We start from the raw sequence: 25,742 nt of genomic DNA on the forward strand, positions 1-25,742 counted from the left end.
TCTTTTTCACATGAAAGATATGAATGCAGGTAATCACGTCTCATGCTGCAGAATTAGGCCGGTGTTTCGGTCAACGGAGGCGATGTGCTCTGTCTACCAGGAGTTGGTGTGGTTGAGTCTCAGGTGTCAGCTCTTGGAACAGGTTCAGGAGATAGGAGTGCAGGTCACAGTTTGACACTGTTTCAGGACTTCCCCTGATTCGTAGATTGTTTCTCCCGGACCTATCCTCTAGGTTGTCAAGTTTATCTTTCTGAGCTTGCAGAAGATCGTCAAATTATTGCAGCTTATCATCTAAGGAATTGTGTGTATATGCAAATGTGTCTGTTTTTTTGTTCAAGATGCAATGTCCTTTCCCCAATCTTCTTTGTTCCTTTACGAAGCACTGCAGATAGGGATTGCAGTTGAGTAGTCATGGATGTCTGAATGGGGGTTGAGAGCTCCGCCATCATGAGTCTCATAGTTGAGGCTGTCAGGGGTCCCTCATCAGACACAGATGAGGCAGGAGGTGAAGGCGATCCTTCCCTCAAGGCTGCACCACCGCCATCGTGGGAGAGGCTGAGGCTCTCGTGGGTCTTAGAAGCAGAGGCTCAGGCCAGAAAGAATAAAGTCTGATCTGGGCAGGCTTGGTCTTTTATCACTGCGACATTGGACTGTAGAGGCTTGATTTTAGGGCAACATTTTCTTGGTGTGCCATTTGTTTATAGCTCCTAGTTGCTCAAACTTTGGGAACTGTGCGTCCATTCAGTTCAAGCATTTGGCCATGCCCCCCTCCTTTTCTTATTTTAAAAGTTGCATCACAACCTTGTGGATTTTTATTTAATAGGAAAATTTGTTTAGTGGACCCTCCCTTACTATTAACAGGGAGAGGGAGGAAGGTAGGGTATTTTTCTTTTGGGGGGTGGTAGGGGCTTTGGGGATTCATAACCACTGGACTGGGTGGGAGCCGGACGAGAAGAACAATTTATAGCTGCTAATAGTTGGGGACTAGACACTACTAATGGTGCCTCCGTTATTATATTTAGAGCCTCCATCTGTCGCCTCCATTTTTATATATAGAACCCCCATCTGCCACCAAAGGGTGAGGGCCAGGGCGGAAAATGGAGCCAACAACCACTGCCAATCAGTGTCCCCCTCCATTATAATATTAGGGGCCCCAACCACCCACCAATGGGTAAGGGCTTTGGGGGACATTAGTACCACCTCAATGTTTATTATTTAAAATCCACACCAGCTAACACTTGGTGCTGGCTTGAGGGGGACAGGAGGACCCCTTTATAGTTAGAGCATTCAACCTACCATCGCAATAGTTGAGGGATGGAAGGTTCCCCCATTCAGTTGATATAATATGGAGTAGCCACGAATGGGTGTCTGGGGGAGACAGTCCCCATTTTTTCTTCTTTAATAGCTCCCACCCATGGGCCACAGGGAGGGGGACAGGTCCCCATTAATGGCTTAGTGATTAAACAGAAATAGCTAGCTGCCTAGTTGCTAGCCTTTTTATGACAGCCACTGGATGGTCACTGTTTAGTTGATATGAATTACATTCTGCATTAAAAATAACAAACACATTTAGTCTGAAAACAATTGAAGAAATTTGTGTTTAAAAAAACAAAATTTGTTTTCGTCTGTATATATGTAATCTTTTTTAAATTTTACAAAAAGTGCAGATTTCAATAGAAATTGTCACATTTATTTATAGATTAACTTTGTTACACTACCCTGGCTGTCAGACAGTCAATTCTGTTACTTCCTAGTTTCTTTAGCTCCATGGGGCTAAACTCAGGAGGCAGGCAATGGACCTGTCACGAGGTGCTGGGAGAGACAGACGCCACACTCTTTACCAGACGGTGGCTCCAGTAGAAATTCCATGTGGGTCATGGCATGCTGAGAGTGAGAGGTGCATGGTGCTTTCTCCCTGCAGCCAACTCCAATAGGATCTATACATTTACTCCTTAGTTGCCAGCCCTTGAAGCTGCTCCACGTGGGTTGTGGCGTGCCGGGAGTATTAGGCGTGCATGTCTATACTCCGGCCTCCACTACGGTGGCTCTCCACATGAGGTCCTGCCCAATGTTCCCCACAGAACAACAGGATGGTAGGGTAATCCAACATAATATCCACCCATGAAGGGGGCGTGGATGCCTACAAACTAAGGGGAAGCCATTTCTACGTATATACCCCACTATACTTCTCCCCATGGGAGGGTTCACTCTTTCACCTGCTCAGATATCTTGTGAGCTCCATAGAGATTAAATGAGATTAAATGTTAAACTGACTCTGTCAGTCTGTATTGTGCAAAGATTTAAAACCTGGTTCATGATACTGAACCTTTGTTGCCTGACTTTGAACTTTGCATGTCTGACCCTACCTCTGGATTGTCCTGCTAAAGACTTTAAGCCTGATACCTGATCCTAAGCCTTTTGTCAGGGCTTACCTTAGTTGGGAGTCCGGTATGCAGAGATATACGCTCATCCTTGCAAATAAACACAGACCAAGGTGACCAGATAAAGAACCACCTGGCCTGTGAGTCTGTGCATGGGGGCTGTGCAGGATATTGCTCCAAGTCGCAGTACAGGCAAGTACACAAGCAGGACAATCATCATGGAAAAGCCAAATGTCAGAGGGTGCCAGAAGTCAGGATAAACAAGGGTATGCCAAAGTCAAAGGATGCCAGAGGACGCACGATAAGATTAAGTCAAGGCCAGGAGCCAACTGGAGAACACTGGATCACGAACGCAAATACAGGAACCAGAGTCAATGAACTTACACTGCCCTCAGGGAGAGGCTTTGTTTTATACTTCACTAATTTGGGCATCAGCTTCAGGTGGGCTTAGATAGACAGGAGCAACCACAGGAAAAGTCCAGTCCCCAGTGCGTGAGACAAGGTGTGGATAAACATAGGCGTGGATAAACAAAAACTGAAGTGTGGCTCAGAGGCAAGACAGCAGGACTAAGACAGAAAGACTCCAGAGTTCAAATACCCTGTTAGGCACTTCTGGGGTGACTACATATGGCTGTCTGGATGTCATGGTGAGAGCCGTGACGCCTTTTTTACCTGGCTTTGACCTTTCCTCTTGATTTTCCTCCCTGTTTTAACTCATTCTGAGTTTAAGAGACTTGCTTTCTCTCTCTGCATACTGATTCCAGTCATCCCAAACCATTACATAAAATTTGAGCCAATCATGGAGCTCACAGAGATTACATATGCTTTAAATGCCCTAACCCACAAAGTAAAATCTCTGGTGATGCAATTGCAATCACAACTATTGACATCACCACCCCTCTTATCCAGCACGTATGACTCTGTGTCCAGGTGATGAAACCCATGCCCCAAGCCAAATGTCCTATTACCTGAAAATACCTAGGGGAAACTAAATCATTATTAAACATTTATTATGTCCAGCCACCTGCTCACCTAAAAACCTTGCACCTATCACATTGATTTTGTAAAAGTCTGCACTGTAATTCCTCTCATGTTAGGAGAACCTAGAACATGGGCCCATCATGTTATTCCTCACCAAAGTCCTCGACTGAACAACTGTGATTCCTTCAGACTAGCCATGGACTCACTTTATGAGGATCCCAATAAAACTACTACTGCATGAACAGCTATATGGTCTCTTAATCAAGGAAGGAGACCAGTAGGGGAATATATCAAAGACTTTTGTCATGTTGCAGTAGACACTGCAGGGAACTATAGGGCTTTAACCAAACAATTCCGACTGAGATTATCTGAGTCCCTAAAAGATGAAATAGCCTGTGTTCAGGTACCTGATACCTTAAAGGAACTTACACAGTTGTCTATACAAATTGATATACGTCTGTGAGAACTAAGATTGGAACGTGCTGCCACCAATACTTATCACACTTCACCTACTTTTGGCCCACCATCTGTCACGGTAGTCTTACCCCTACACACAGGAAAGTGAAAACCCACAAAAGGTGGATCCGAAAGACGTATTACCAAACCTTAGAATGGCCGGACCAAGGACGGGAATACAGAAATACACAGATTATATACAAAGCCGGACATTAGGCTGTTAGAGTAGGACCTGTCAAACATGGGGTACATTGACGTTGTGGCAAGCTTATGCAATGTATGATCATGTAATGTAACTAAACCCTGCATTACCTAGATTTAAAAAACAAAAAACTAATACAATCTGTCAACATTAAAGTTGCTGTTTAGTGGATAATTTAGTGTACTGGATCCTGTGTATTATATACAAAGTCGGGTCAGGATACCAGAAATCCCCAAGTCAAATACAAAGCAGAGTCAGAATACCAGAAATCACAAGTCAAATATGAAGCCAGGTCAAGGTATGGGAAATCACAAGTCAAAATACAAAGCTGAGGTCCAGATACCAGAAATCACAAGTGGACATAAATACGTCCAGAAGAGTTCCCGTTGGTCCACTACATCTCTGCGACTCCAAACAGTATGGGGTCACCTAGCTGATGTGGTCCCTTTAACCCCTTAAGGACCAAACTTCTGGAATAAAAGGGAATCATGACATGTCACACATGTCATGTGTCCTTAAGGGGTTAAGGGTGTGACTTCATGGGAATAATTTATTAAGGAGCTGCAGTTCGGCCCACGAACCAGCAGAGGGAGCTGTTCGTAAGACCGAAGGCGAGCATACCATTCAGGCCGCGCGACCCGAGGACTGCAGCAGTGTGGCCATGCGGTGTACTCTGCCTGCGTGGCCCGAGGAGAGGAGGTAAAAGTACGTTTGTGACAACGTCATCCTCCAATTCTACTTGCACAGATGGACCAAAGCAGTTAGGACTTGTCAAAGTTTGTCTTCCTGCCACAGAGATCAAAATATCCAAAAAACCGTGTCTCATTTGTGGCAAACCAAGTCATGTAGTGCAAGAATGTCCTGAAAAAACAGTAACCAGACAAACCCACTCAGTAATCTAAAGCCTACTCAAACCCAGCCCAGAAACACCTCAGTTGCCCCTACGCCAGCTCTTCCTTTTCTCTTACAGTGAGAATAACAGATGATTGAACTATCTATTGTACTAACTATGGTGGACTTGAGTACTATCGGGTGTTTTATTGAAATTACCTTAGCAATACCTTGTCTGTACCCATACACAATAAAGAAAAACATATGCATATTCAAATGACTGATGGTTATCCTTTAAATTCTGGTTATGTGATAAAAGAGAATACCCCCTTAACAATCTCATTTGTAAAAGACATATCAAAATATTGTGTATTGATTTGGTTCCCTCTCCATTATTTCCTGTGATTCTAGGTTTAGGATGTACAACACTTTATAGGCTTTGCAAACTCTTATAGAAAATAAATATGTAACTTCTCTGGGAGAGTGTATACCCTCACCACCATCACTAAGAAATATGACAAATTCAACTGGAATGAAAAGACACGACAAAACTTTAATGAGTTGAAACAAGTCTTGATTTCTACTCTATACTATCACTTCCTGATTCCTAAAATCCATATGTCGTGTAAGTTGATGCTTTGGAAAGAGCTATTGGTGCTATCCTTCCACATAGAGGAGATGACAATCAATTATATTCAAAAAGACTTTAGCCAACAGAGATCAAACTATGACATTGGGAGCAAAGAACTACTCACCATTAAACACCCCTGAACTACTTATTTCCTCAGTATTCATCATTGAGCACTGCCGCTCCTCTCCGTGGTGCTTTCCCTCAAGGCACGCAGAACCCGCGATATGTCGCGTGCATCACACTATCACTTCATCGCTCACGCCCCTGCATTCTGTTGCAAGCTGTTTTAGATTCAGAGGCACTTCACACGCTGGATAGAATAAATCGACTTGGTATTTTTATTGCGGCTCAAAAATTCAACATACAAAGCAAAGTATAACAAAATAAAGCAAAACAAAATCCTCTTTTCTGAGCACTAACTTAACAAAATAATAAACTGACTTGGTTGGATGGCTTGTCCATTTCCCAACAGAAATATCCACCTTACTGCTTCAGGTTATTTCAGCTTCTTTTCTTACACCTCAGAGGAAGCAAAACAAATTATGATGTCCTTTTTGGCAGGGGAATACTTAATAGCACCTGTAATTAAGAATCGTTTGCATGTGAGGTAAATCAGAGTGTTGAAACTCTGAAACCTGACTCCTCACTTGCAGTTCTGCCGTTAGTGCCATACAGTTAGAATGCACAGATTTTTGTCTCTGCAGAAGAAAGGCCCCATACTACAGACAAGACCAACTCCTTGCAAACAAAGAAAGAAAATTGCTGTATCTCATTAATGGAGAAGGCACAAAATGTATGACCCACAACAAATGGCCAATATGTGCTCAGAAATGACACAACCAGAACCAAAGTGCATAAGAAAATTATACAGTCAGTAATAAAGTATATGCCTTAATATATCCAATATGTTTGACTATATGGTTCTACTACAGTATTATTAATTATATCATTAAATTAGCAAATAATTAAATAAATTATTATATTCAATTAATTAATTAATGTATACATAATATATAAAAAAAATCACAAAATTACTATCAACTGGAGTGGAGGAGTTTGAATAAAAAAAAAAACACACAATGCAATTATGATATTTTTGTTGTCATCCTGACGCTACCCTGGTGCAGTGACTACCCATTATATAATGACTGACTTGCTAGTGACTGACTGGTAAAGTAGTAGTGCCACATTGCCAGCAAAGATAACAAAAATCTCTCACCAGTCCACTCTTTGCATTAAATAAACCTTAAATAATATTACTCTGGTTATATTAATGGAAGTCTGTCAGACTGCCACCAGTGCTTGAGAGTGCAAATGCCTGCCTGTATGTTTTGTTTGGTGTGAGGCATGTGAGGCGTGTGCGACGCACTGCCAGAATTCTGTTTGTCCGCATGTCATTTCCAAAATGACAATAATGGATGAATTTCCTCCAAAAACAAATAAACCGACGGAAGAAGTTTGGTTCAGACAACAGAACATTTTGTTCAGATAAATGGATTTGACAAAATTACATTTTTGGCGGTGCCCAATTCTACAAACTAGAATTCATGTTCATGTCCTCTCAGTAGGGCCCTATATACAAAGCACAGAAGGGACCTTCAGTGATTATTGGACTGTGGATCTGTCGTCTCTTGGTATGCCTCTTGATTGGAAGACATGCAAGTGAACATGTGGGTCTAGGAGAAACACACAAGGGGTTAAGGGATTCACAAAGGGGGTAGATGGATACAAATAAAACAATTCAGTAATTACCAATTATAAGTAAAATAAACTAGGTACACCTGTGGCCTCAGAATTTATAATACACAATTATTACATAATAGAAAACTATAGAACTATTCTTCTATTTTTCTTCATGAGCTAAACCTATTTTGCAATAAGGATATTTTTTTATATGTTCAACTCCTATGTTATAACAAACTAAAGATGACTGTTTTAAGTATAACATTTAAAGTTAAAATTATATTGAGAAATACATCACAATTACAACCATATTTTTTGTAGGCACTGCAATGAAAGCATCATCATATATCACAGTGACAGATGGTGAATACAGATTTATAATGATCAGTGAGCCACAATCACCATTGCCTGACTTCAATTACACAGTAAAGGTATGTTTACATCATCAATGGTCTCTGACATTCAAAGCTTTAAATAATTTTATCAAAGACACAATCTTTAATGTATTTATTTATTTTTGTTAATTCTTTATTTTTGCTGTGCAGGTGGGTACAAGGAATCAACAGACGCCACAACAGCGTATTGCAAGATATACATTGGTTTAACAGTGGCATGAGAGTCTGCACATTTTTTTATTTTTAGCAAGCTTGGCTAAACAGTTGTATAGTCAGCGTGAAGTTAAATAAAATACAGCAAGATAATTGTCACTTAACATGTCTAAATCGGCATTTGTGCTAGGCATATGTGTGAGAAACAAAACAGTGAGCTGATTTTTGCCATTAAAACACGAGCTAAGGTCATTATCAAGAACAGATTTGTATAAGCTTAATTACGTTTATCCACCAGGGGGCAGCAGAGCGTCAGACATACATGCAAGCTCAGACATTTAGGTATTTTAAGCAGAAAGAAAGAGAACTTAAATCACCAACTATATAACAATGCAGACTTTTTCACTTGCACACATTTTTAAATGCCATAAACAAGAGTTATTAACATTGACTTCATACTCGATTTGGGTGATCCTGTGTATGCAATATTTGACAAGATAGCATGAAATGTACTAAGGGTGCTAGGTAATCAGTTGATCGTGCATAGTATCATATCAGTATGCCATCTTGTTGCAAGTGTCCTCATTTACCCTATACCAGGCTTTCGGCATAGGTCTGTGAGCAGTCCGAGGCTTTCTGTGTGGGGGTTATCTCCTGTGTTGCGGCTGTACGAATCCGGCTGCGAGCAGCCGCTTGAGCTGGCCCCCAGCTTGTCTGCGTTGAGGCATTGCTGGGGCTGGGCAGTCGTTCGTCCAGGGGCTTTCTCTGCTGATTGTGGACGCTTGAGAGGGAGAGTGCTGGCGCCTGAGGGGCAAGCCATCGCCACTCGCTGCTGTGCTCTCTGCCTTCGTCCCTTTCTGGAGGCCGCCCTGGGGGCTCGCTGTGGGTACTCACACAGTTGCCGCCGGGTAGCCGGTCGGACCCATGCTGCTAACGCTTGGACCGCTTGTTTAAAGGGCCGGACCTCATAACGGAGTTTTGACCATAAGCTGGAGCAGAGTCGGTCAAAGAACTCCTGGGTGCGTCTGGGTGGAGTGGCAAGGGTGCTGCTTGTTCCATGTTTCCCCATCTTTCTCTCTTTCGCTGTGTGCCTGTCTTTGCTGTGTTGTGGCTGCATCAGGCCACATGTAGTGAGGCTCGGCTCATCCGCCATCTTGGGCACCGCCGCTTCCATTCTGCTTGGAAGTTCAGCGGCGTCTGCTATGATGTCTCGGCTTGTTGTTTCTCGTACTGGTGGGGACCGGGATATCCCCCGCCGGTCCATAGGGGGGGGGGGGGGAAGCGGTGTGTGAGTGTCCCCTCTTCAGCCTGAGAACCGGGAGAGCGGCCGTCTCTCCGCGGCTCCCACCCGTGCAGGCCGCGGGTTGTGATGTGGGCTTTTCCGCGGCGGGGAGTCCCGAATCGGGTATCTCCGGACTCAGCATTCCCTCCTGGATATGAGGGTAGTTGTCCGCTGCAGGCACGATCTGGTGGTCGGGTGTAATGCCCAGAATCAAGGCTTCAGATGTGGGAGCTCCCACCATGTGCGTCTGGCTCGCTCGGCTGGTAAGCTCCGCTCCCCATCAAAGACACAATCTTGTGGGGATATTAACTCCATAATTAGACAGAGAAAATTATTTATTATAGAATTAAAGGGATTTTATAGTCACCTAGACAACTTTAGCTTAATTAAGAAGTTTTGGTGTATAGATTATGCCTCTGAGGTCCCACTGTTCAATGCTTTGCCATTTAGGAGGTAAATCACTTTGTTTATGCAACCCTAGTCCCATCTCCCTGCAAGTAGCATGCACAACCTATCTAAAATTGTTATCTAATGTTTACACTTCCTTTATTGCAAATTAAGTTTAATTTAGAATTGCCTGTGTCCTGCACTGTTCATAGCTTACTAGACCTTACAGTTGTCTCCTGTATGTAATTAAAGTTCAATTTACAGAGCAGGAGATAAAGACGTCCAAAGTAAGTTAGCATCGGATTGAAAATGAAACCAGTGTTTTTTAATGCAGGCTGTGTGAGTCACAGCCAGAGGAGGTGTGGCTAGGGCTGCACGGACGTAATCAAAAGTGATTTAAATTTGAATTGGCATATCATTGAGCAGTGAGACTTCCGAGGCATGATCTATACACAAAACCTGCTCCATTAAGCTAAAGTTGTTTTAATTACTATAATGTCCCTTTAAATTCACATTTGATAATATTGTCAACCGTCTATCATGAAAAACAGATATTACATTTTGTAGCATTTCCCACATCTTATTTAGTGCTTTGAGAAAAATTATAACTCATGACAGCATTTAATTACTAGTAGCTAACCATTACGTTGTTGCTTTGAAATAGGTGGGGATTCCTAACTCGCATCAGCTATTTTAGCGATTATATGTTTGCTAATAACTAACTGCAATAAGTACAGAAACAAGCCCATTTTTTTGTAGTCTGTAAGTCCTTGGATGTAAAAAAAAAAAAAAATTGAAAACTTAGTGAAAGGCCCTCATTTAGCTATTTGGTTCACAGTATACACTCCCTCTTCCTCTACCTTATGTGCACAAGGGTAGAGGGAAATTCAAATTGGGTAGGGGGCCTGATGAATGTCCCTAACCCTTCCTTCACCCAGAGCTGGATTAAGTTTGCCCTAAATTCCTTGGACTCTGTGAGTGTCCTGTGTGTGTGATACTGATTCTTGTGTGCGTAGTGGCTGAGTGCTGTGTGTAAAGTAGATGGAGAGCTGTATGTGGGGGTGGCTGTTTGATGTATTCTGGTTAGGTGTTGTGTGTGTCTTGGCTGAATTTTGTTTGTAGAGTAGAGATGTCCCGAACGGTTCGCCGGTGAAAAGTTCCCGGCAAACATAGCGTGTTCGCGTTCGCCACGGATGGCGAACATATGCGATGTTCAGTCCGCCCCCTATTCGTCATCATTGAGTAAACTTTGACCCTGTACCTCACAGTCAGCAGACACATTCCAGCCAATCAGCAGCAGACCCTCCCTCCCAGACCCTGCCACCTCCTGGACAGCATCCATTTTAGATTCATTCGGAAGCTGCATACATTTTTTTTTTTTTTTTTTTTTTAATTCTGTATTTTTGTAGTGCATGGAGGTATAACAAATGAACATGTGGTACCCCAACGGCATTCCTCATGCTTTTCAAGTAACAATTGTAACAATAGGGTATATGTTAATACATGCACATTTTATATGTTAAATTATTATGAGGTTTGTCAGTCAGATTCAACAACTTGGTAGTGTTTAGACAGGCTTAGACAATTTAAGAACATCTTTGAATTTAAACAGGCTTAAGCTTACGTCATAGTGAATACGTTATATTAACCCCTTAAGGAGCAAACTTCGGGAATAAAAGGGAATCATGACATGTCACACATTAAGCAGTGCGTGAGTATATATATATCTACATTTAGATAATTTAAGAACATCTTTGAATTTAAAGCGGCACTGTAATGCCTAATCCCATTTTTTTTAACCCCCCTCCTGCCTCCACTACATCCATTGACCCCTTAGTCACCCCCAAATGCCCCTAAGCCCCCCAGATTACCTATTTATTAATCTGTATTTTCTGCCCGAGTCCCTGTGGCCTTCCCCCGTCCTGCAGAGCTCAGTCTGCGCGGAGCCCTCCATGGGCGAAGATGGATTAATTTTTTGAGCGTCGGGTTTTTTCTTTTTCGTCAGGAATTTTTTTTTGCGCTTGGGTTTTTTATTTTATTTTTAAGTTCGACGGGTATGATGGCTTTTTATTTGGCCTTTTTTGGGGCTGAAAAATTAAGATTTTAGAAAAAAGAAGACGTCGAATGGTAAGTTGAATTTTACTTTACAGGGTAGTAATTTTATTCCCCCCTCACTATTTTTTAGGGTGAGGGGGTAGGTAGGGGCTTTTTTATTTGGGTGGGGGTGGTGGGTAACTAGGTGCTTGGGGACCCCTAGTCACCTTTGATAGGGGGGGATTTTCATTTAGGGCCCCCACCCGCCGCTCAGGGGTGGGGGCCGGGGGGTGGACTGTAGGTCCCCTCCCCTTATTGTAACTTAGGGCCCCCACCCGCCGCGCAGGGGTAGGGGTGGGGGGGTGGAAGTAGATCCCCCCCTCTTATTGTAACTTAGGGCCCCCACCCGCCACGCAGAGGTGGGGGGTGGGGGGGAGGACAGTAGGTCCTCCCTCATTATTCTTTTATAGGGCCCCCACCCGCAGCTCAGGAGCCAGGTTACTCTGTATATAGAGGGAGCCATGTTTACACGGTATATAGAGGTGAGCCATGTTACACTGTATATAGAGGGGAGCCATGTTACTCTGTATATAGAGGGAGCCATGTTACTCTGTATATAGAGGGGAGCCATGTTACTCTGTATATAGAGGGAGCCATGTTTACACAGTATATAGAAGGGAGCCATGTTACTCTGTATAGAGAGAGGAGCCATGTTTACACTGTATATAGAGGGAGCCATGTTACTCTGTATATAGAGAGGAGCCATGCTTACACTGTATATAGAGGGGGGCCATGTTACTCTGTATATAGAGGGGAGCCATGTTACTCTGTATATAGAGGGAGCCATGTTTACACGGTATATGGAGGGGAGCCATGTTACTCTGTATATAGAGAGGAGCCATGTTTACACTGTATATAGAGGGAGTCATGTTACTCTGTATATAGAGAGGAACCATGTTTACACTGTATATAGAGGGGAGCCATGTTACTCTGTATATAGAGGGGAGCCATGTTACACTGTATATAGAGGGAGCCATGTTACTCTGTATGTAGCAAGGAGCCATGCTTACACTGTATTTAGAGGGAGCCATGTTACTCTGTATGTAGAGAGGAGCCATGTTTACACTGTATACAGAGGGGAGCCATGTTACTCTGTATATAGAGGGAGCCATGTTACTCTGTATGTAGAGAGGAGCCATGTTACTCTGTATATAGAGAGGAGCGATGTTTACACTGTATATAGAGGGAGCCATGTTACTCTATATATAGAGAGGAGCCATGTTTACACTGTATATAGAGGGAGCCATGTTACTCTGTATATAGAGAGGAGCCATGTTTACACTGTATATAGAGGGGAGCCATGTTACTCTGTATATAGCGAGGAGCCATGTTTACACTGTATATAGAGGGGGCCATGTTACTCTGTATATAGAGGGGAGCCATGTTACTCTGTATATAGAGGGAGCCATGTTTACACGGTATATGGAGGGGAGCCATGTTACTCTGTATATAGAGGGGAGCCATGTTACTCTGTATATAGAGGGAGCCATGTTTACACAGTATATAGAAGGGAGCCATGTTACTCTGTATAGAGAGAGGAGCCATGTTTACACTGTATATAGAGGGAGCCATGTTACTCTGTATATAGAGAGGAGCCATGCTTACACTGTATATAGAGGGGGGCCATGTTACTCTGTATATAGAGGGGAGCCATGTTACTCTGTATATAGAGGGAGCCATGTTTACACGGTATATGGAGGGGAGCCATGTTACTCTGTATATAGAGAGGAGCCATGTTTACACTGTATATAGAGGGAGTCATGTTACTCTGTATATAGAGAGGAACCATGTTTACACTGTATATAGAGGGGAGCCATGTTACTCTGTATATAGAGGGGAGCCATGTTACACTGTATATAGAGGGAGCCATGTTACTCTGTATGTAGCAAGGAGCCATGCTTACACTGTATTTAGAGGGAGCCATGTTACTCTGTATGTAGAGAGGAGCCATGTTTACACTGTATACAGAGGGGAGCCATGTTACTCTGTATATAGAGGGAGCCATGTTACTCTGTATGTAGAGAGGAGCCATGTTACTCTATATATAGAGAGGAGCCATGTTTACACTGTATATAGAGGGAGCCATGTTACTCTGTATATAGAGAGGAGCCATGTTTACACTGTATATAGAGGGGAGCCATGTTACTCTGTATATAGCGAGGAGCCATGTTTACACTGTATATAGAGGGGGCCATGTTACTCTGTATATAGAGGGGAGCCATGTTACTCTGTATATAGAGGGAGCCATGTTTACACGGTATATGGAGGGGAGCCATGTTACTCTGTATATAGAGAGGAGCCATGTTTACACTGTATATAGAGGGAGTCATGTTACTCTGTATATAGAGAGGAACCATGTTTACACTGTATATAGAGGGGAGCCATGTTACTCTGTATATAGAGGGGAGCCATGTTACACTGTATATAGAGGGAGCCATGTTACTCTATATGTAGAGAGGAGCCATGCTTACACTGTATTTAGAGGGAGCCATGTTACTCTGTATGTAGAGAGGAGCCATGTTTACACTGTATACAGAGGGGAGCCATGTTACTCTGTATATAGAGGGAGCCATGTTACTCTGTATGTAGAGAGGAGCCATGTTACTCTGTATATAGAGAGGAGCGGTGTTTACACTGTATATAGAGGGAGCCATGTTACTCTATATATAGAGAGGAGCCATGTTTACACTGTATATAGAGGGAGCCATGTTACTCCGTATATAGAGAGGAGCCATGTTTACACTGTATATAGAGGGGAGCCATGTTACTCTGTATATAGCGAGGAGCCATGTTTACACTGTATATAGAGGGAGCCATGTTACTCTGTATATAGAGAGGAGCGATGTTTACACTGTATATAGAGGGAGCCATGTTACTCTGTATATAGAGAGGAGCCATGTTTACACTGTATATAGAGGGGAGCCATGTTACTCTGTATATAGAGAGGAGCCATGTTTACACTGTATATAGAGGGGAGCCATGTTACTCTGTATATAGAGGGGAGCCATGTTACTCTGTATATAGAGGGGAGCCATGTTACTCTGTATATAGAGGGGAGCCATGTTTACTCTGTATATAGAGAGGAGCCATGTTTACACTGTATATAGAGGGAGCCATGTTACTCTGTATATAGAGGGAGCCATGTTACTATCTGAGGTGGTTAACTATGATTGGCCCTGGCATGTTTGTTAGTCTGGCCTGCATGGTTTTCTGGCATGAATAAAAGTAGCATGTTTCAACTTTATTAGTAGTTAGACTAGTTTGCACTAAAACATGGAAGACATCCTAGTATGAATCGTGATCAACCGCTCTCAGAGACTATGCATTTTGACATGTATATGATGTGGAAAGGTTAACTGTTATGACTGTCTATAGACGAAGTGGCTTTAGCTGCACCTTAAGGATCACCAGTCCGTGGGTGCTGTATTTCTGCGACTGCTATTCAGGAGCCATAGATTGCCGGGTATTGTTGGCAATGCTATTCAGGAGCCATAGATTGCCGGGTATTGTTGCCAATGCTATTTGGTGGGTGAGTCTTGTAGCCTCCTGGTGGGCTAGAGTCCATAAAGCCCGGTGCTGGCCCTCCAAAGTCATGGTACTGCCTAGTCATCCTATGCCCGTTCGGGGCCGGGGTCTGAGGCTGGAGCATGGAGCAGCACTGCAGTGCTTGGTAAGGATGCTGGTCCGGTCTCGTACCTGCCTAAGGGGCTGTAGCATCCTGTGAGGGGTTTGTAGTCCGACAAGGCTCTGGGTCGGCCCCGGTGTTTTCGGCTGCTGGGCCCGGTCGGTCCGTCTCGCGGGTCCGGTCCGGTGCCTCTCGTCTCTCCGCATGTGCCTCAGAGGCCTTTTGAAATCTGACAGCTGGCTTGTCTGAGCTCTTAGCCCGCCAGCTTTTACCATACAAGCTGGTGGAGTCTGAGGCGTTCCAAAAATTTGTGAGAGGCAATGCAGAGAGAGGAGTCTGAAGAAGAGGAGTCAGAGGTGGAAGGTGGCTTTGAGGAGGTGGAAGACCAAACACAGCAGGCGTCCCAGGGGGCTTGTTGTCACCTTTCGGGGAGCCTTGGTGTTGCACGTGGCTGGGTGGAGGAAGAGACCTTCAATGACATCAGTGAGGACAAGGAACGGGACATGGCTAGCTTGGTATCCAACCTTGTGCAAATGGGGAGTTTGCGGTTGTGCAAATGGACTGTTTGCGGTTGTTTGTGGTGTGTTAAACGCGGAGTTTGGTCTGTCACTGTGAAGCGGGCGTAACCCTTACACTACCTGATCGATACAACATCATACCTGATGTTTTAAAGCACATTATTCCAAACAATTTAGGAATGTTAGGTGATTCATGCCCTTTAGGGATTAAAACCCGACTCTGCACTGCAACTATGTAATTTTCCATGGGAGTTTTGCCATGAATCCCCCTCTGGCATGCCACAGTCCAGGTGTTAGTCCCCTTGAAACAACTTTTCCATCACTATTGTAGCCAGAAAGAGTCCCTGTGGGTTTTAAAATTCGCCTGCCTATTGAAGTCTATGGCGGTTCGCCCGGTTCGCCCGTTCGCGAACATTTGCGGAAGTTCCCGTTCGCGAACGGAAAATTTTATGTTCGCGACATCACTATTATAGAGGAGTCAAAGTGGGGTGTGTAGGAGAGTCTGATTGTGGCTGTGCGTGTAGTGTCTGAGTGTTGTGTGTGTGTGTGTAGGATTCTAAGAGCTGTATGGGTGGGGAGTCCGAGTGTGCATGGGTTTGCTGATTAAGTTGTGTGTGTGTGTGTGTGTGTGGAGTAGTCTAGGTGTTGTGGGTGTATCAATACACACACAGTGACTAGAATTGTCAATGTTAGGGTGTGATACTGGTTATTCTGTTATCTGGTTGATTTGGGAAAGTGTAGAAATCCATTTTGTATTACCTTTGTCCTTTCAGGCCCAGAGGTGCAGATCTTTGTCATTCCTGTACAATCACTGTACAATGATAAAAGGGCACTTTGATCCAAGCTTCCAGCAAAAATGAGGACTATGTGAATACCCATTGCTCCTTTTGGAGAGAATAGTAATTTGCTGGGCACTCTCCAATTTTAATGATTAATTTGTGTCAGTATTTTTCCTTGGAGACATATACATTTATTTAATATTGTTGAATAATCATTTCAAATAATTTAATATTTTTGGATACATTTCAATGATTTAATCTCATAAAAAATATTTTAATCTTTGTATTTTTTTATATATTAATATATTTTTCTATATATGATATATGTTTTCATATTTTAATATTTTGAAATATATCGATATATCAAAACATCAAAATATTACAAAGATGAAAACATTTTTCACAATATTTACTTTTAAGAATGTATCAAAAAATGTAATAACAGTTGGAAAAAAAATTCAGATATTTTTTCTACTGAAGTAACCATTAAAGTCTATAGGAATTGTGTAGATAAATCATTAGGATTTTTTTTCTAAAAAAATTGAATCATTTGAAAAGCTTATTAAATTAAGGTCAATATTTATTAATGTATGTGTAGGATTGTGTGCTGCAACGTTAATAGTGTTAAGATTGTGTTAATTGTGAATATGGGCTCTAATAATTGATATTATTGATTGTTTGACAATTGTAGACCAGACCTTCATTATTGCCTAATCTTGAAAATGTTCTCTTGGCTGAATGAATACACACATACACAATTCACAACCTTTCCAGAAGAGTGGTGGTTGTAGTAGCCTTAAAGTTGGGCCAACTCCATATTAATAAAAATGTTTCAGGAAACAATGGTGAAATGTAATATGTATAATATCTGGCATACTTTGCACCCTATTTTGAAATGTGCAAATAGATGTGTAAACTCACATATTACTGAGCCACTTTAATTAAAGCTGGCTCAGACTAAGAACGTGAAATAGATGATGTGGTGATAGCTGGAATCAGATGCTGACTGCTTTCATACTACATTCATATACAAGCAATACAGAAATATTTATCATCCTGTGTTGAGTTATCCTACGACGCCTCCCTGAGTGGAAATACCAGAAAGGGGTGGGGGGAGGGGGGGGGTAGATAACTTGTTACTATAATTTCTAGCACACCAGAGCATCTCTTTAATGTTAGTATTAATGAAGAGGAAACATTAAATAAATACTATAAGGAATAAGATTTTCCTTATAGTATTTATTTTTTTCTTAATATAATATGTCTTGTTAATGGGGAGGGGAAGAGAACTTGTTTCTGTTCATCTAAATAATTTAGAGTTTTTTCATTTAACTCTAGACTGTTTGTAGAATTATTAAGGACAGTATAAATAGATAGATATATTGGTTAAAAGACAATATAAAAATGGAGTGCTGCAATCACCAATGTGGGTCACTCACCTCACATACATCGGTAAAATAGAACGGTAAAAGTAGTGAGAGCACCCCGAAAGTACAATAAGTTTTATAGTTACCCCTATGTTCAGTTAAAATCCTGCAGAGATAAAATCAGGAAAAAACAGACATAGGGTGATAACGTACAAACAATTTTGAAATGTGCAAATAAATGTGTAAACTCACATATTACTGAGCCACTTCAATTAAAGCTGGCTCAGACTAAGAACGTGAAATAGATGATGTGGTGATAGCTGGAATCAGATGCTGACTGCTCACCCGTCCTCTTTCTTTAGCAAAAAAACAGGATGCAAGGTCTTTGTAAAAGATTTATTCCATAAATATAGACAACAGCAGCAAAAATTAAAATTCAGCTTTCCTATTCTCCACACACTACACTGACGCGTTTCAGCCGAAGCTTTTTTCAAAGTGTAAATCCATTTCGGTCCGTTCTCAGTTTAAATAGGCGCTTTTTCGCGCAGTTTTTTCCATCTGGTGATAGGCTCCTCCCCCCTTCATTCTGACGTAGCGAAGATCGAGCATCCTAGCGTCCTTAGTAACCTTCGGTTTACTTCCGTGTTCGTCAGAAATGACATAGGGAGGGTCCCTTCACTTATCAGTCTTTAGTATTGTAATAATGGGTTTCCTGCTGCCACATACTTGATACATATTAACACAAATATAATTAAAACACAAGTAGATGGTAAACTAACTATTCAAATACATGTTAGATCGGAAATTCTCTTTTCCTAAAAGATACATTAAAAATGAATTAGGTAAAAACGAAGAAAGAGAGGAAAATCAGTATTATTCCATTTAAAGGTACAGGTTCCTGTATATACAAAATGCAAATGCCTTAAAATGCACATTGCTGTCAGTATTATGTCATTTAAAAGTGCAGGTTCCTGTATATACAAAATACAAATGTCCTAAAAGTGTACATTACTATCAAATAAGGTTAAAAATATATTAAAAAATATATTAAAAAAAATATATATTTATTATTATTATTATTATTATTATTATTAATATTGCCATTTATATAGCGCCAACAGATTCCGTAGCGCTTTACAATATTTTGAGATGGGGGATGTAACAATAAATAAGACAATTACAAGAAAACTTACAGGAATAATAGGTTGAAGAGGACCCTGCTCAAATGAGCTTACAGTCTATAGGAGGTGGGGTATTAGAAACATTAGGATAGGAAATATCAAGTAGGAGTGAAGCAGAGCTGGAGGAGAGAGCAAAGCACTATCCCATAGGAGAGCAAGGGACAGGTATGTAAGGGAGAGATTACTCTGGGAGGCCATACGCTTTCCTGAAGAGATGGGATTTAAGGCCCTTCTTAAATGATTGAAGAGTAGGGGAGAGTCTGATGGCAGTAGGCAAGTTATTCCATAGGAGAGGAGCCGCCCGTGAGAAGTCCTGCAAGCGTGAGTTGGCCGTACGGGTGCGAGCAGCGGTCAGGAGGTGGTCGCGGGCAGAGCGGAGGGTACGAGGAGGGGCATACCTCTGGATCAGTGAAGAGATATAAGAGGGGCTGGAATTGTTCAGTGCTTTAAATGTATGGATTAGCACTTTGAATTGACTCCTATAGGATACAGGGAGCCAATGTAAGGACTGGCAGAGGGGCGAGGTGTGAGAGGACCGACTGGATAGGAAAATCAGTCTAGCTGCAGCATTCATTACAGACTGTAGCGGGGCAGTACGGCTTTTGGGGAGACCAATCAGGAGAGGGTTACAGTAATCCATGCGGGAAATTACTAGAGCATGGACAAGCTCCTTGGTAGCATCTTGCGTAAGAAAGGGGCGGATGCGGGCTATGTTTTTGAGTTGGAACCTACAGGACTTGGCAACAAACTGGATGTGAGACTCAAAGGTGAGACCAGAGTCAAGTATGACGCCAAGACAGCGCGCTTGTAGGGATGCACTTATGTGGATATCACTGACTTGAAGGGAGAGTGAGAGAGGAGGATCAGTATTAGGAGGAGGAAAGACAAGGAGTTCAGTTTTAGAGAGGTTAAGTTTGAGAAAGCGTGACGACATCCAGTCAGAGATGGAAGAGAGGCAAGCAGTGACACGTTGCAGGACGGCCGGGGAGAGGTCCGGTGAGGAGAGGTATATCTGAGTGTCATCAGCGTACAGGTGGTAGTTGAATCCAAAAGAGGCAATAAGTTTTCCAAGAGAGGCAGTATAAAGAGAAAATAGAAGGGGACCAAGGACAGAGCCTTGGGGAACTCCAACCGAGACAGGGCGAGGGGAGGAGGTATCCTTGGAAAAGGAGACACTAAATGAGCATTGGGAGAGATAGGAGGAAAACCAAGAGAGGACAGAGTCACAGAGACCGAGTGATTGAAGAGTTTGAAGGAGGAGAGAATGATCAACTGTGTCAAAGGCAGCAGAGAGGTCAAGGAGAATTAATATGGAGTAGTGACCTTTGGATTTAGCGGAGATTAGGTCATTAGTCACTTTGATAAGAGCGGTCTCAGTAGAGTGGAGAGGGCGGAAGCCAGACTGAAGAGGGTCAAGGAGAGAGTTGGAATTAAGGAAGTGAGACACACGGGTAAAGACAAGTCTTTCCAAAAGCTTTGATGAGTAAGGGAGCAGGGATATGGGACGATAGTTAGAGGGGGAGGACGGGTCAAGAGATGTTTTTTTCAGGATAGGTATTACAGTGGCATGTTTAAGGTCAGCAGGAACAGTGCCAGAAGAGAGAGAGCAGTTAAAGATGTGTGTTAGGATAGGCACAAGACAAGGGGAGAGAGATCTGATGAGGTGAGATGGGACAGGATCAAGTGGGCAAGTGGTGGGGCGAGAGGAATGGAGAAGTGCAGCCACCTCTTGTTCAGTAGCTGGGGAGAAAGTCTGAAGGGTAGGGAAAGCATGATTTATGTGTGGTTGAGAAAGAGAACGGCAAGGAGGGGAGAATTGTTTCCTTAGCTATTCAATCTTGTCAGTAAAGTAATATGCAAAGCTATCAGCTGTAAGGTTAGTTTCGGGGGTGGCCACAGCAGGGCGGAGAAGGGAATTAAAAGTGTCAAAGAGACGTCTGGGATTGCGGGAGCATGAACTAATGAGAGAGGAAAAGTAGGACTGTTTGGCGAGGGCAAGGGCTACGCTGTACGAAAGCAACATGAATCTATAATGAAGATAGTCTGCCTGGGTGCGGGACTTCCTCCAGGAGCGTTCAGCACAGCGGGAGCAACTCTGCAGATAGCGTGTTGATTTATTATGCCAAGGTTGGGGTCGTGTTCTCCTCGTGGTGCATGTTTGGAGTGGGGCTGCAGTGTTCAAGGCAGATGTGAGGGTAGTGTTATATGTGGAGATGGCCAGTGAGGGACAGGAGAGGGAAGGGATGGATAGCAGTTGTGAATCAATGTCAGCCGACAGCTGCTGGAGGTCAATAGAGTTAAGGTTCCTCCTGAGCTGAGGGGGGTTAGGCTGAGGTTGTTGGGTGAGGGGGTAATTGAGAGCAAACGATAAGAGGTGGTGATCAGAGAGAGGAAATGGAGTATTGCAGATATTAGATAATGTACATGAATAGGAGAAAATAAGGTCGAGGGTATTGCCAGCTACATGAGTGGGCATATTTGGGCATGTACCTCTAATAAGATTACATTTCTTTCTAAAAAGTCTTAACTGACACCCTCCTTAATATAATAAATAAGTTTAAGTGTTAAAAATAGGTATTTATCTCAAAATCAGCATTGAGTCCTCTTGGTGTAAATGTGTCCAAATTAAAAATCCATCTCATTTCACTTTTGCTTAGGAGGTTATCTTTATCTCCACCTCTCCAATGGATTTTTATACGGTCTATAGCGAAAAACTCCAAGCCGTTAGGATCTCCTTTATGGTGGTCCATAAAATGCTTGGACACACAGTGATTAGGGAATTTCCTTTGGATATTATATATATGTTCCCTAATTCGATAGAGAAAAATTGAAAAAGCCTCTAGGGGTCAGAAGATTGGGAAGAAAATTCCAAACCCAACTTCCGTGCCCCAAGAGAGACGGTCACCTAGACTGGGTAATAGGGCATAACCCTGTAATTACAAACATGAAAAGAGGAGATTACCCAACCCGGGTGTCCTATAATAAGGCAACCAGATGGGTAGAAACCCAGTCCAATCTTGAGCTAAAACGTAGCAAAAACAAAAAAACTTTATTAAAGTCTATTAAAAGACTGGGTGAGGGTTGTAATGGACAGAGTCCTATAGGGAGAATGATAGCTGCATAGGTAATCAGCTTACAATAGACTGATTCTATTAGGCAAGCCCCTTACTTGTAGGTCGAGGCAGTATGCTAAGCCATGCAACAATCCGGGAAACAAAACAGCAGTAGGGACAGGAGGGAGGAGAGAGAAAAAATAATAATAATAAAATAAATGATCTCACACGCCAATCCCCTAAAGTCCTGTGCTAGCCCTTATTCTCCTGAATAACACCTTCGTGGGTGTTCTATTCTAAGACTCAACTAAGTCCATACAGATATCGCCCCAGTTAAATAACTAAACAAACATGAGTGCAAAAAAAGGTGCTGAAGTGCTCAAGTAAGTGAAGGCATTGTGACCTTGAATGTAATGTGCTATATTGCATTTCATATATTAGTTGTCTATCTATATCCTGGACAAGGTGTTAGGTGGACGGGGTTTTTGTGGACTTCCAGGATCTCGCTACCAAATTTTGAGCGGATAGCAGGACATGGTATATCAATTTCCTCGCATTAGTGGGCATGCTGGTGGGGATGTCTAATAGTAGAAAAATCTGGGGTTCGAGGTCTATTGCAATTTTGGTGGTATGTGTTATAATTTGTTGTATGTCTTTCCAAAACCTCAACAGTTTTGGGCATCTCCACCAGATGTGTAGCACAGACCCTATGTCTGTGTAGCACAGACCCTATGAAAAAATAATATTGTATTGAAGAAAAACAGCTAGGTTGATTGTAAAACAGAGACAAGAATAAAGTAAATACATCTGTTATCAAGGAGTTGTGGTGAGTAGATAAAATATACTTACAGAGAGGTTGAACCCAATAACCTAGTTGTCAAGCAGTATAATACCTATTAAATGCTGCCTCAAAGGAATATATAAAATCTTACAAAAAGATCTATAACCACAAGTTTGCGAAAGGATACTGTCTCTAAAGAGGGTTTGTAGTTGTAGTGGTACTTACCCTCTCCAGGGGCCGGGCGAGGTCCTCTTTCCGCGCCGCGCGCGATCCTACAACTGCACGAGCCGCATGCGGCTCGTCCGATGGAGAGATCAGGCAGGCGTGCACTGACCGCGAGACGCAGCCACGAGACTCGCCTGGCACTGGGAGCGCGCCTTTAAAGGGACACTGGGAGCCGAAATACAAAAAGGTCTCCCATTGGCCCATGTCATTCCACATTCCCCATACACTCACGTTTTGGGGGCGTGGATATGACAGGGGCAAATCAAATTAAACAATAAGGTATTGATACTCACCTTTCCCTTAGCTCCCTGCCCTATCATGGTTTCTGATTCAGTTCCCTTTAGTGCTTGCTTTGTGTAGTAGTGTTTTTTTCGTGCTTGACCTTGGCTATGTACCTGACTTTGTTTTTCTCTTTATCCCTGCTTTGTCTTGTTCGCCAGTTTCCTGACTCCTGTGTACCAGTCCTTGGCTAGTTCTTGTTTTCGCTGTCTCTCTGTTCCCTTGACCTCGGCTCGTTCTTGACTCTGTCTTTTCCCTGTCTACGTCGAGTCCGGCCATTATAAGGCCCGGTAAGACATATCTTTTTATCTTGTCTCTCATTGGACTAAATCTTGCGTGTTGGGGTATACTATCAGTGCAGTAGTTGAGCCTTTATTAAACTTGCTAAATGTTTAGTCGACTTCAAGGTCACTGTCTGAAAAAAATTATGTAAAGAGGGCTAAACGTAAAAGGAAGCAAAACATGCTTTAAACAAAAGGCAAACCTTCCATGCTAACTAAATAATTTCCCTAATAATTAACCCCATTTAGGAGAGTTACCCCTCTAGAAATTTCTACCAAAGCTTTCACCAGCTAACAATAGTGGTAACAAAAATTGTGCTGTGAGTTTAAATTAAAAATAGAGTAAGCCTGACGCACGTTTTGGCGCTGCTAACGCACCTTTGTCTGAGGCATTAAGATGTTCAACCTGCTGTGATGCTTTTTAAATGAGATCAGAGTGAGGTTTGTACCCATATTAGCCAATGAGGGCTGGGGGTGTGCATGAGCATACCTGCCATTAATCATGTCCATTTGCAGACTAAGCATAATTGCATCACATGCTACTCATTTCATTAATGCATAAGTTATGCAAATATCCGCCCATGTCAAAGGGCAGGCTTCAGTCAGTCTTATTCTGGCTGATGAATTAACCCTTGAGTCGAGTGTGCATGAAAAGTTTTTTTAGTGTTTTTTTTTTGTCCTTTTGGTTCAATCACTGTTCCTTTTTAAATACATATAAATAACTTTAATGACATTATTACGTTTTAATTACATTATATTCATATAGGGACTTTACTTTGTCGTCTGGATTTTATGTCCATTGGTCATTTATTTGTGTTTTATATATTCTGTTTCTAGGGTTACCCCCTATTAAATTCCCTTTACACACTCTAGACCCCCTAGGGGGTCGCCCCCCTTTTTACCTTGTCCAGATAGATCCTAAGTAATCAATAAATTGGATTGGCTCTAGCATCATCCTTAAAAACTAAGGAAGAGTACCATTTTATGTACGTTTATAATCTTCAAACTGTGACCTTTTATTCTTTTCCCAAGATACATACACTACAGTCAATTTTGATGGGATGACTTATTGCATCTGGGAGAACGAACCTTACACAGAATGTCAGTACATATGTTGACCATATACTGAGAGATCTTGTCCAAACATTTCCATCCTACATAAAGGACACCATACAAACTCTACAAATCTTAGAATCCACCACTATACTGACTGGTGCTCTTTTGATCCCTGATGAGATCAGCTAATCACATGTATTTACCTTTCTTGAAGGAAGAGATCTCTATTCATCTGCCCTTACAAATTTTGTGTTGAAGTTACTTTACTTTATTCTTACACAATTATTTTTTTGTTTCAAGGCAGATACTACAACCAGGTGCAGGGGACTGCTATAGCTTGTGCCCCCTCATATGTCAACCTCCACCTGGGGTGGTGGGAGGAGTTTATGGTGTTCAATAGGAATTTGGGACATTACACTCAGTTCATTTCTCTGTGGAAATGTTACATTTATGATGTCCTAGTTGTGTGGACCTACACATGTGAACTATTCATAAAATTTGTCACGACTTTGTACGCCAATGACATTAATCTCAAACTTTTGAGATAGAAGAAAAGAAACAAACATTTCTAGAGATCGCCATTATGATCTCTGGGGAGGCTCTTATAGAGACTGCATTGTTTTGGAAACCAACCGCAATAAATAATCTGTTGAGTTGGGACTGTTTCCTCCTGGCCTCACAAAAGGAATACAGTGAGGCTGTTGAAGGAACTGTTCCTGTTTTGATTACTTTAAAACTAAAGCGGAGCTGCTCTGCCAACATTTCAAGAATATAAGATACCACAAAAGATGCCTCAAAGTTGATTACCATCGGGCCCTTCAATTAGAGTGAATATATTTAGTGAGAGACAATCAAAGTATATCAACAGCTAGTGTAGAGATCAGATGTATAGGCACTTGTGGCGCTGGCTGGTATACGGTTAAAGATAAAATTGATAGGTAATGGCCACTACTTCATTAGGACAAACATCTACATAAATTCTGTAAGGATATTTATGGGATAATACATATTAAAAATAATTTTTTATAAAAATTATCCAAACAAAGTTTAATAATATTTTTTTATTAAAATCAGTTTTTTGACACTGTTTCCTCTTGGGTGCTTTAAAGTTAAGAGTTACT

At 42.1% G+C, this 25,742-nt stretch overlaps 1 protein-coding gene across 1 annotated transcript in view; it reads left to right on the top strand.

Moving 5' to 3' along the window:
* Positions 1-25,742, top strand: part of LOC134586246 (CD109 antigen-like) — a 322,921-nt gene that overhangs the window by 180,424 nt on the left and 116,755 nt on the right. The window contains exon 10 of the mRNA XM_063441739.1: positions 7,487-7,596. Coding sequence (XP_063297809.1) covers positions 7,487-7,596 — 110 coding nt within the window. The remainder of the gene's footprint in view (positions 1-7,486; positions 7,597-25,742) is intronic.

The sequence above is a fragment of the Pelobates fuscus genome, chromosome 2 (assembly GCF_036172605.1).
Source record: "Pelobates fuscus isolate aPelFus1 chromosome 2, aPelFus1.pri, whole genome shotgun sequence".
NCBI lineage: Eukaryota > Metazoa > Chordata > Amphibia > Anura > Pelobatidae > Pelobates > Pelobates fuscus.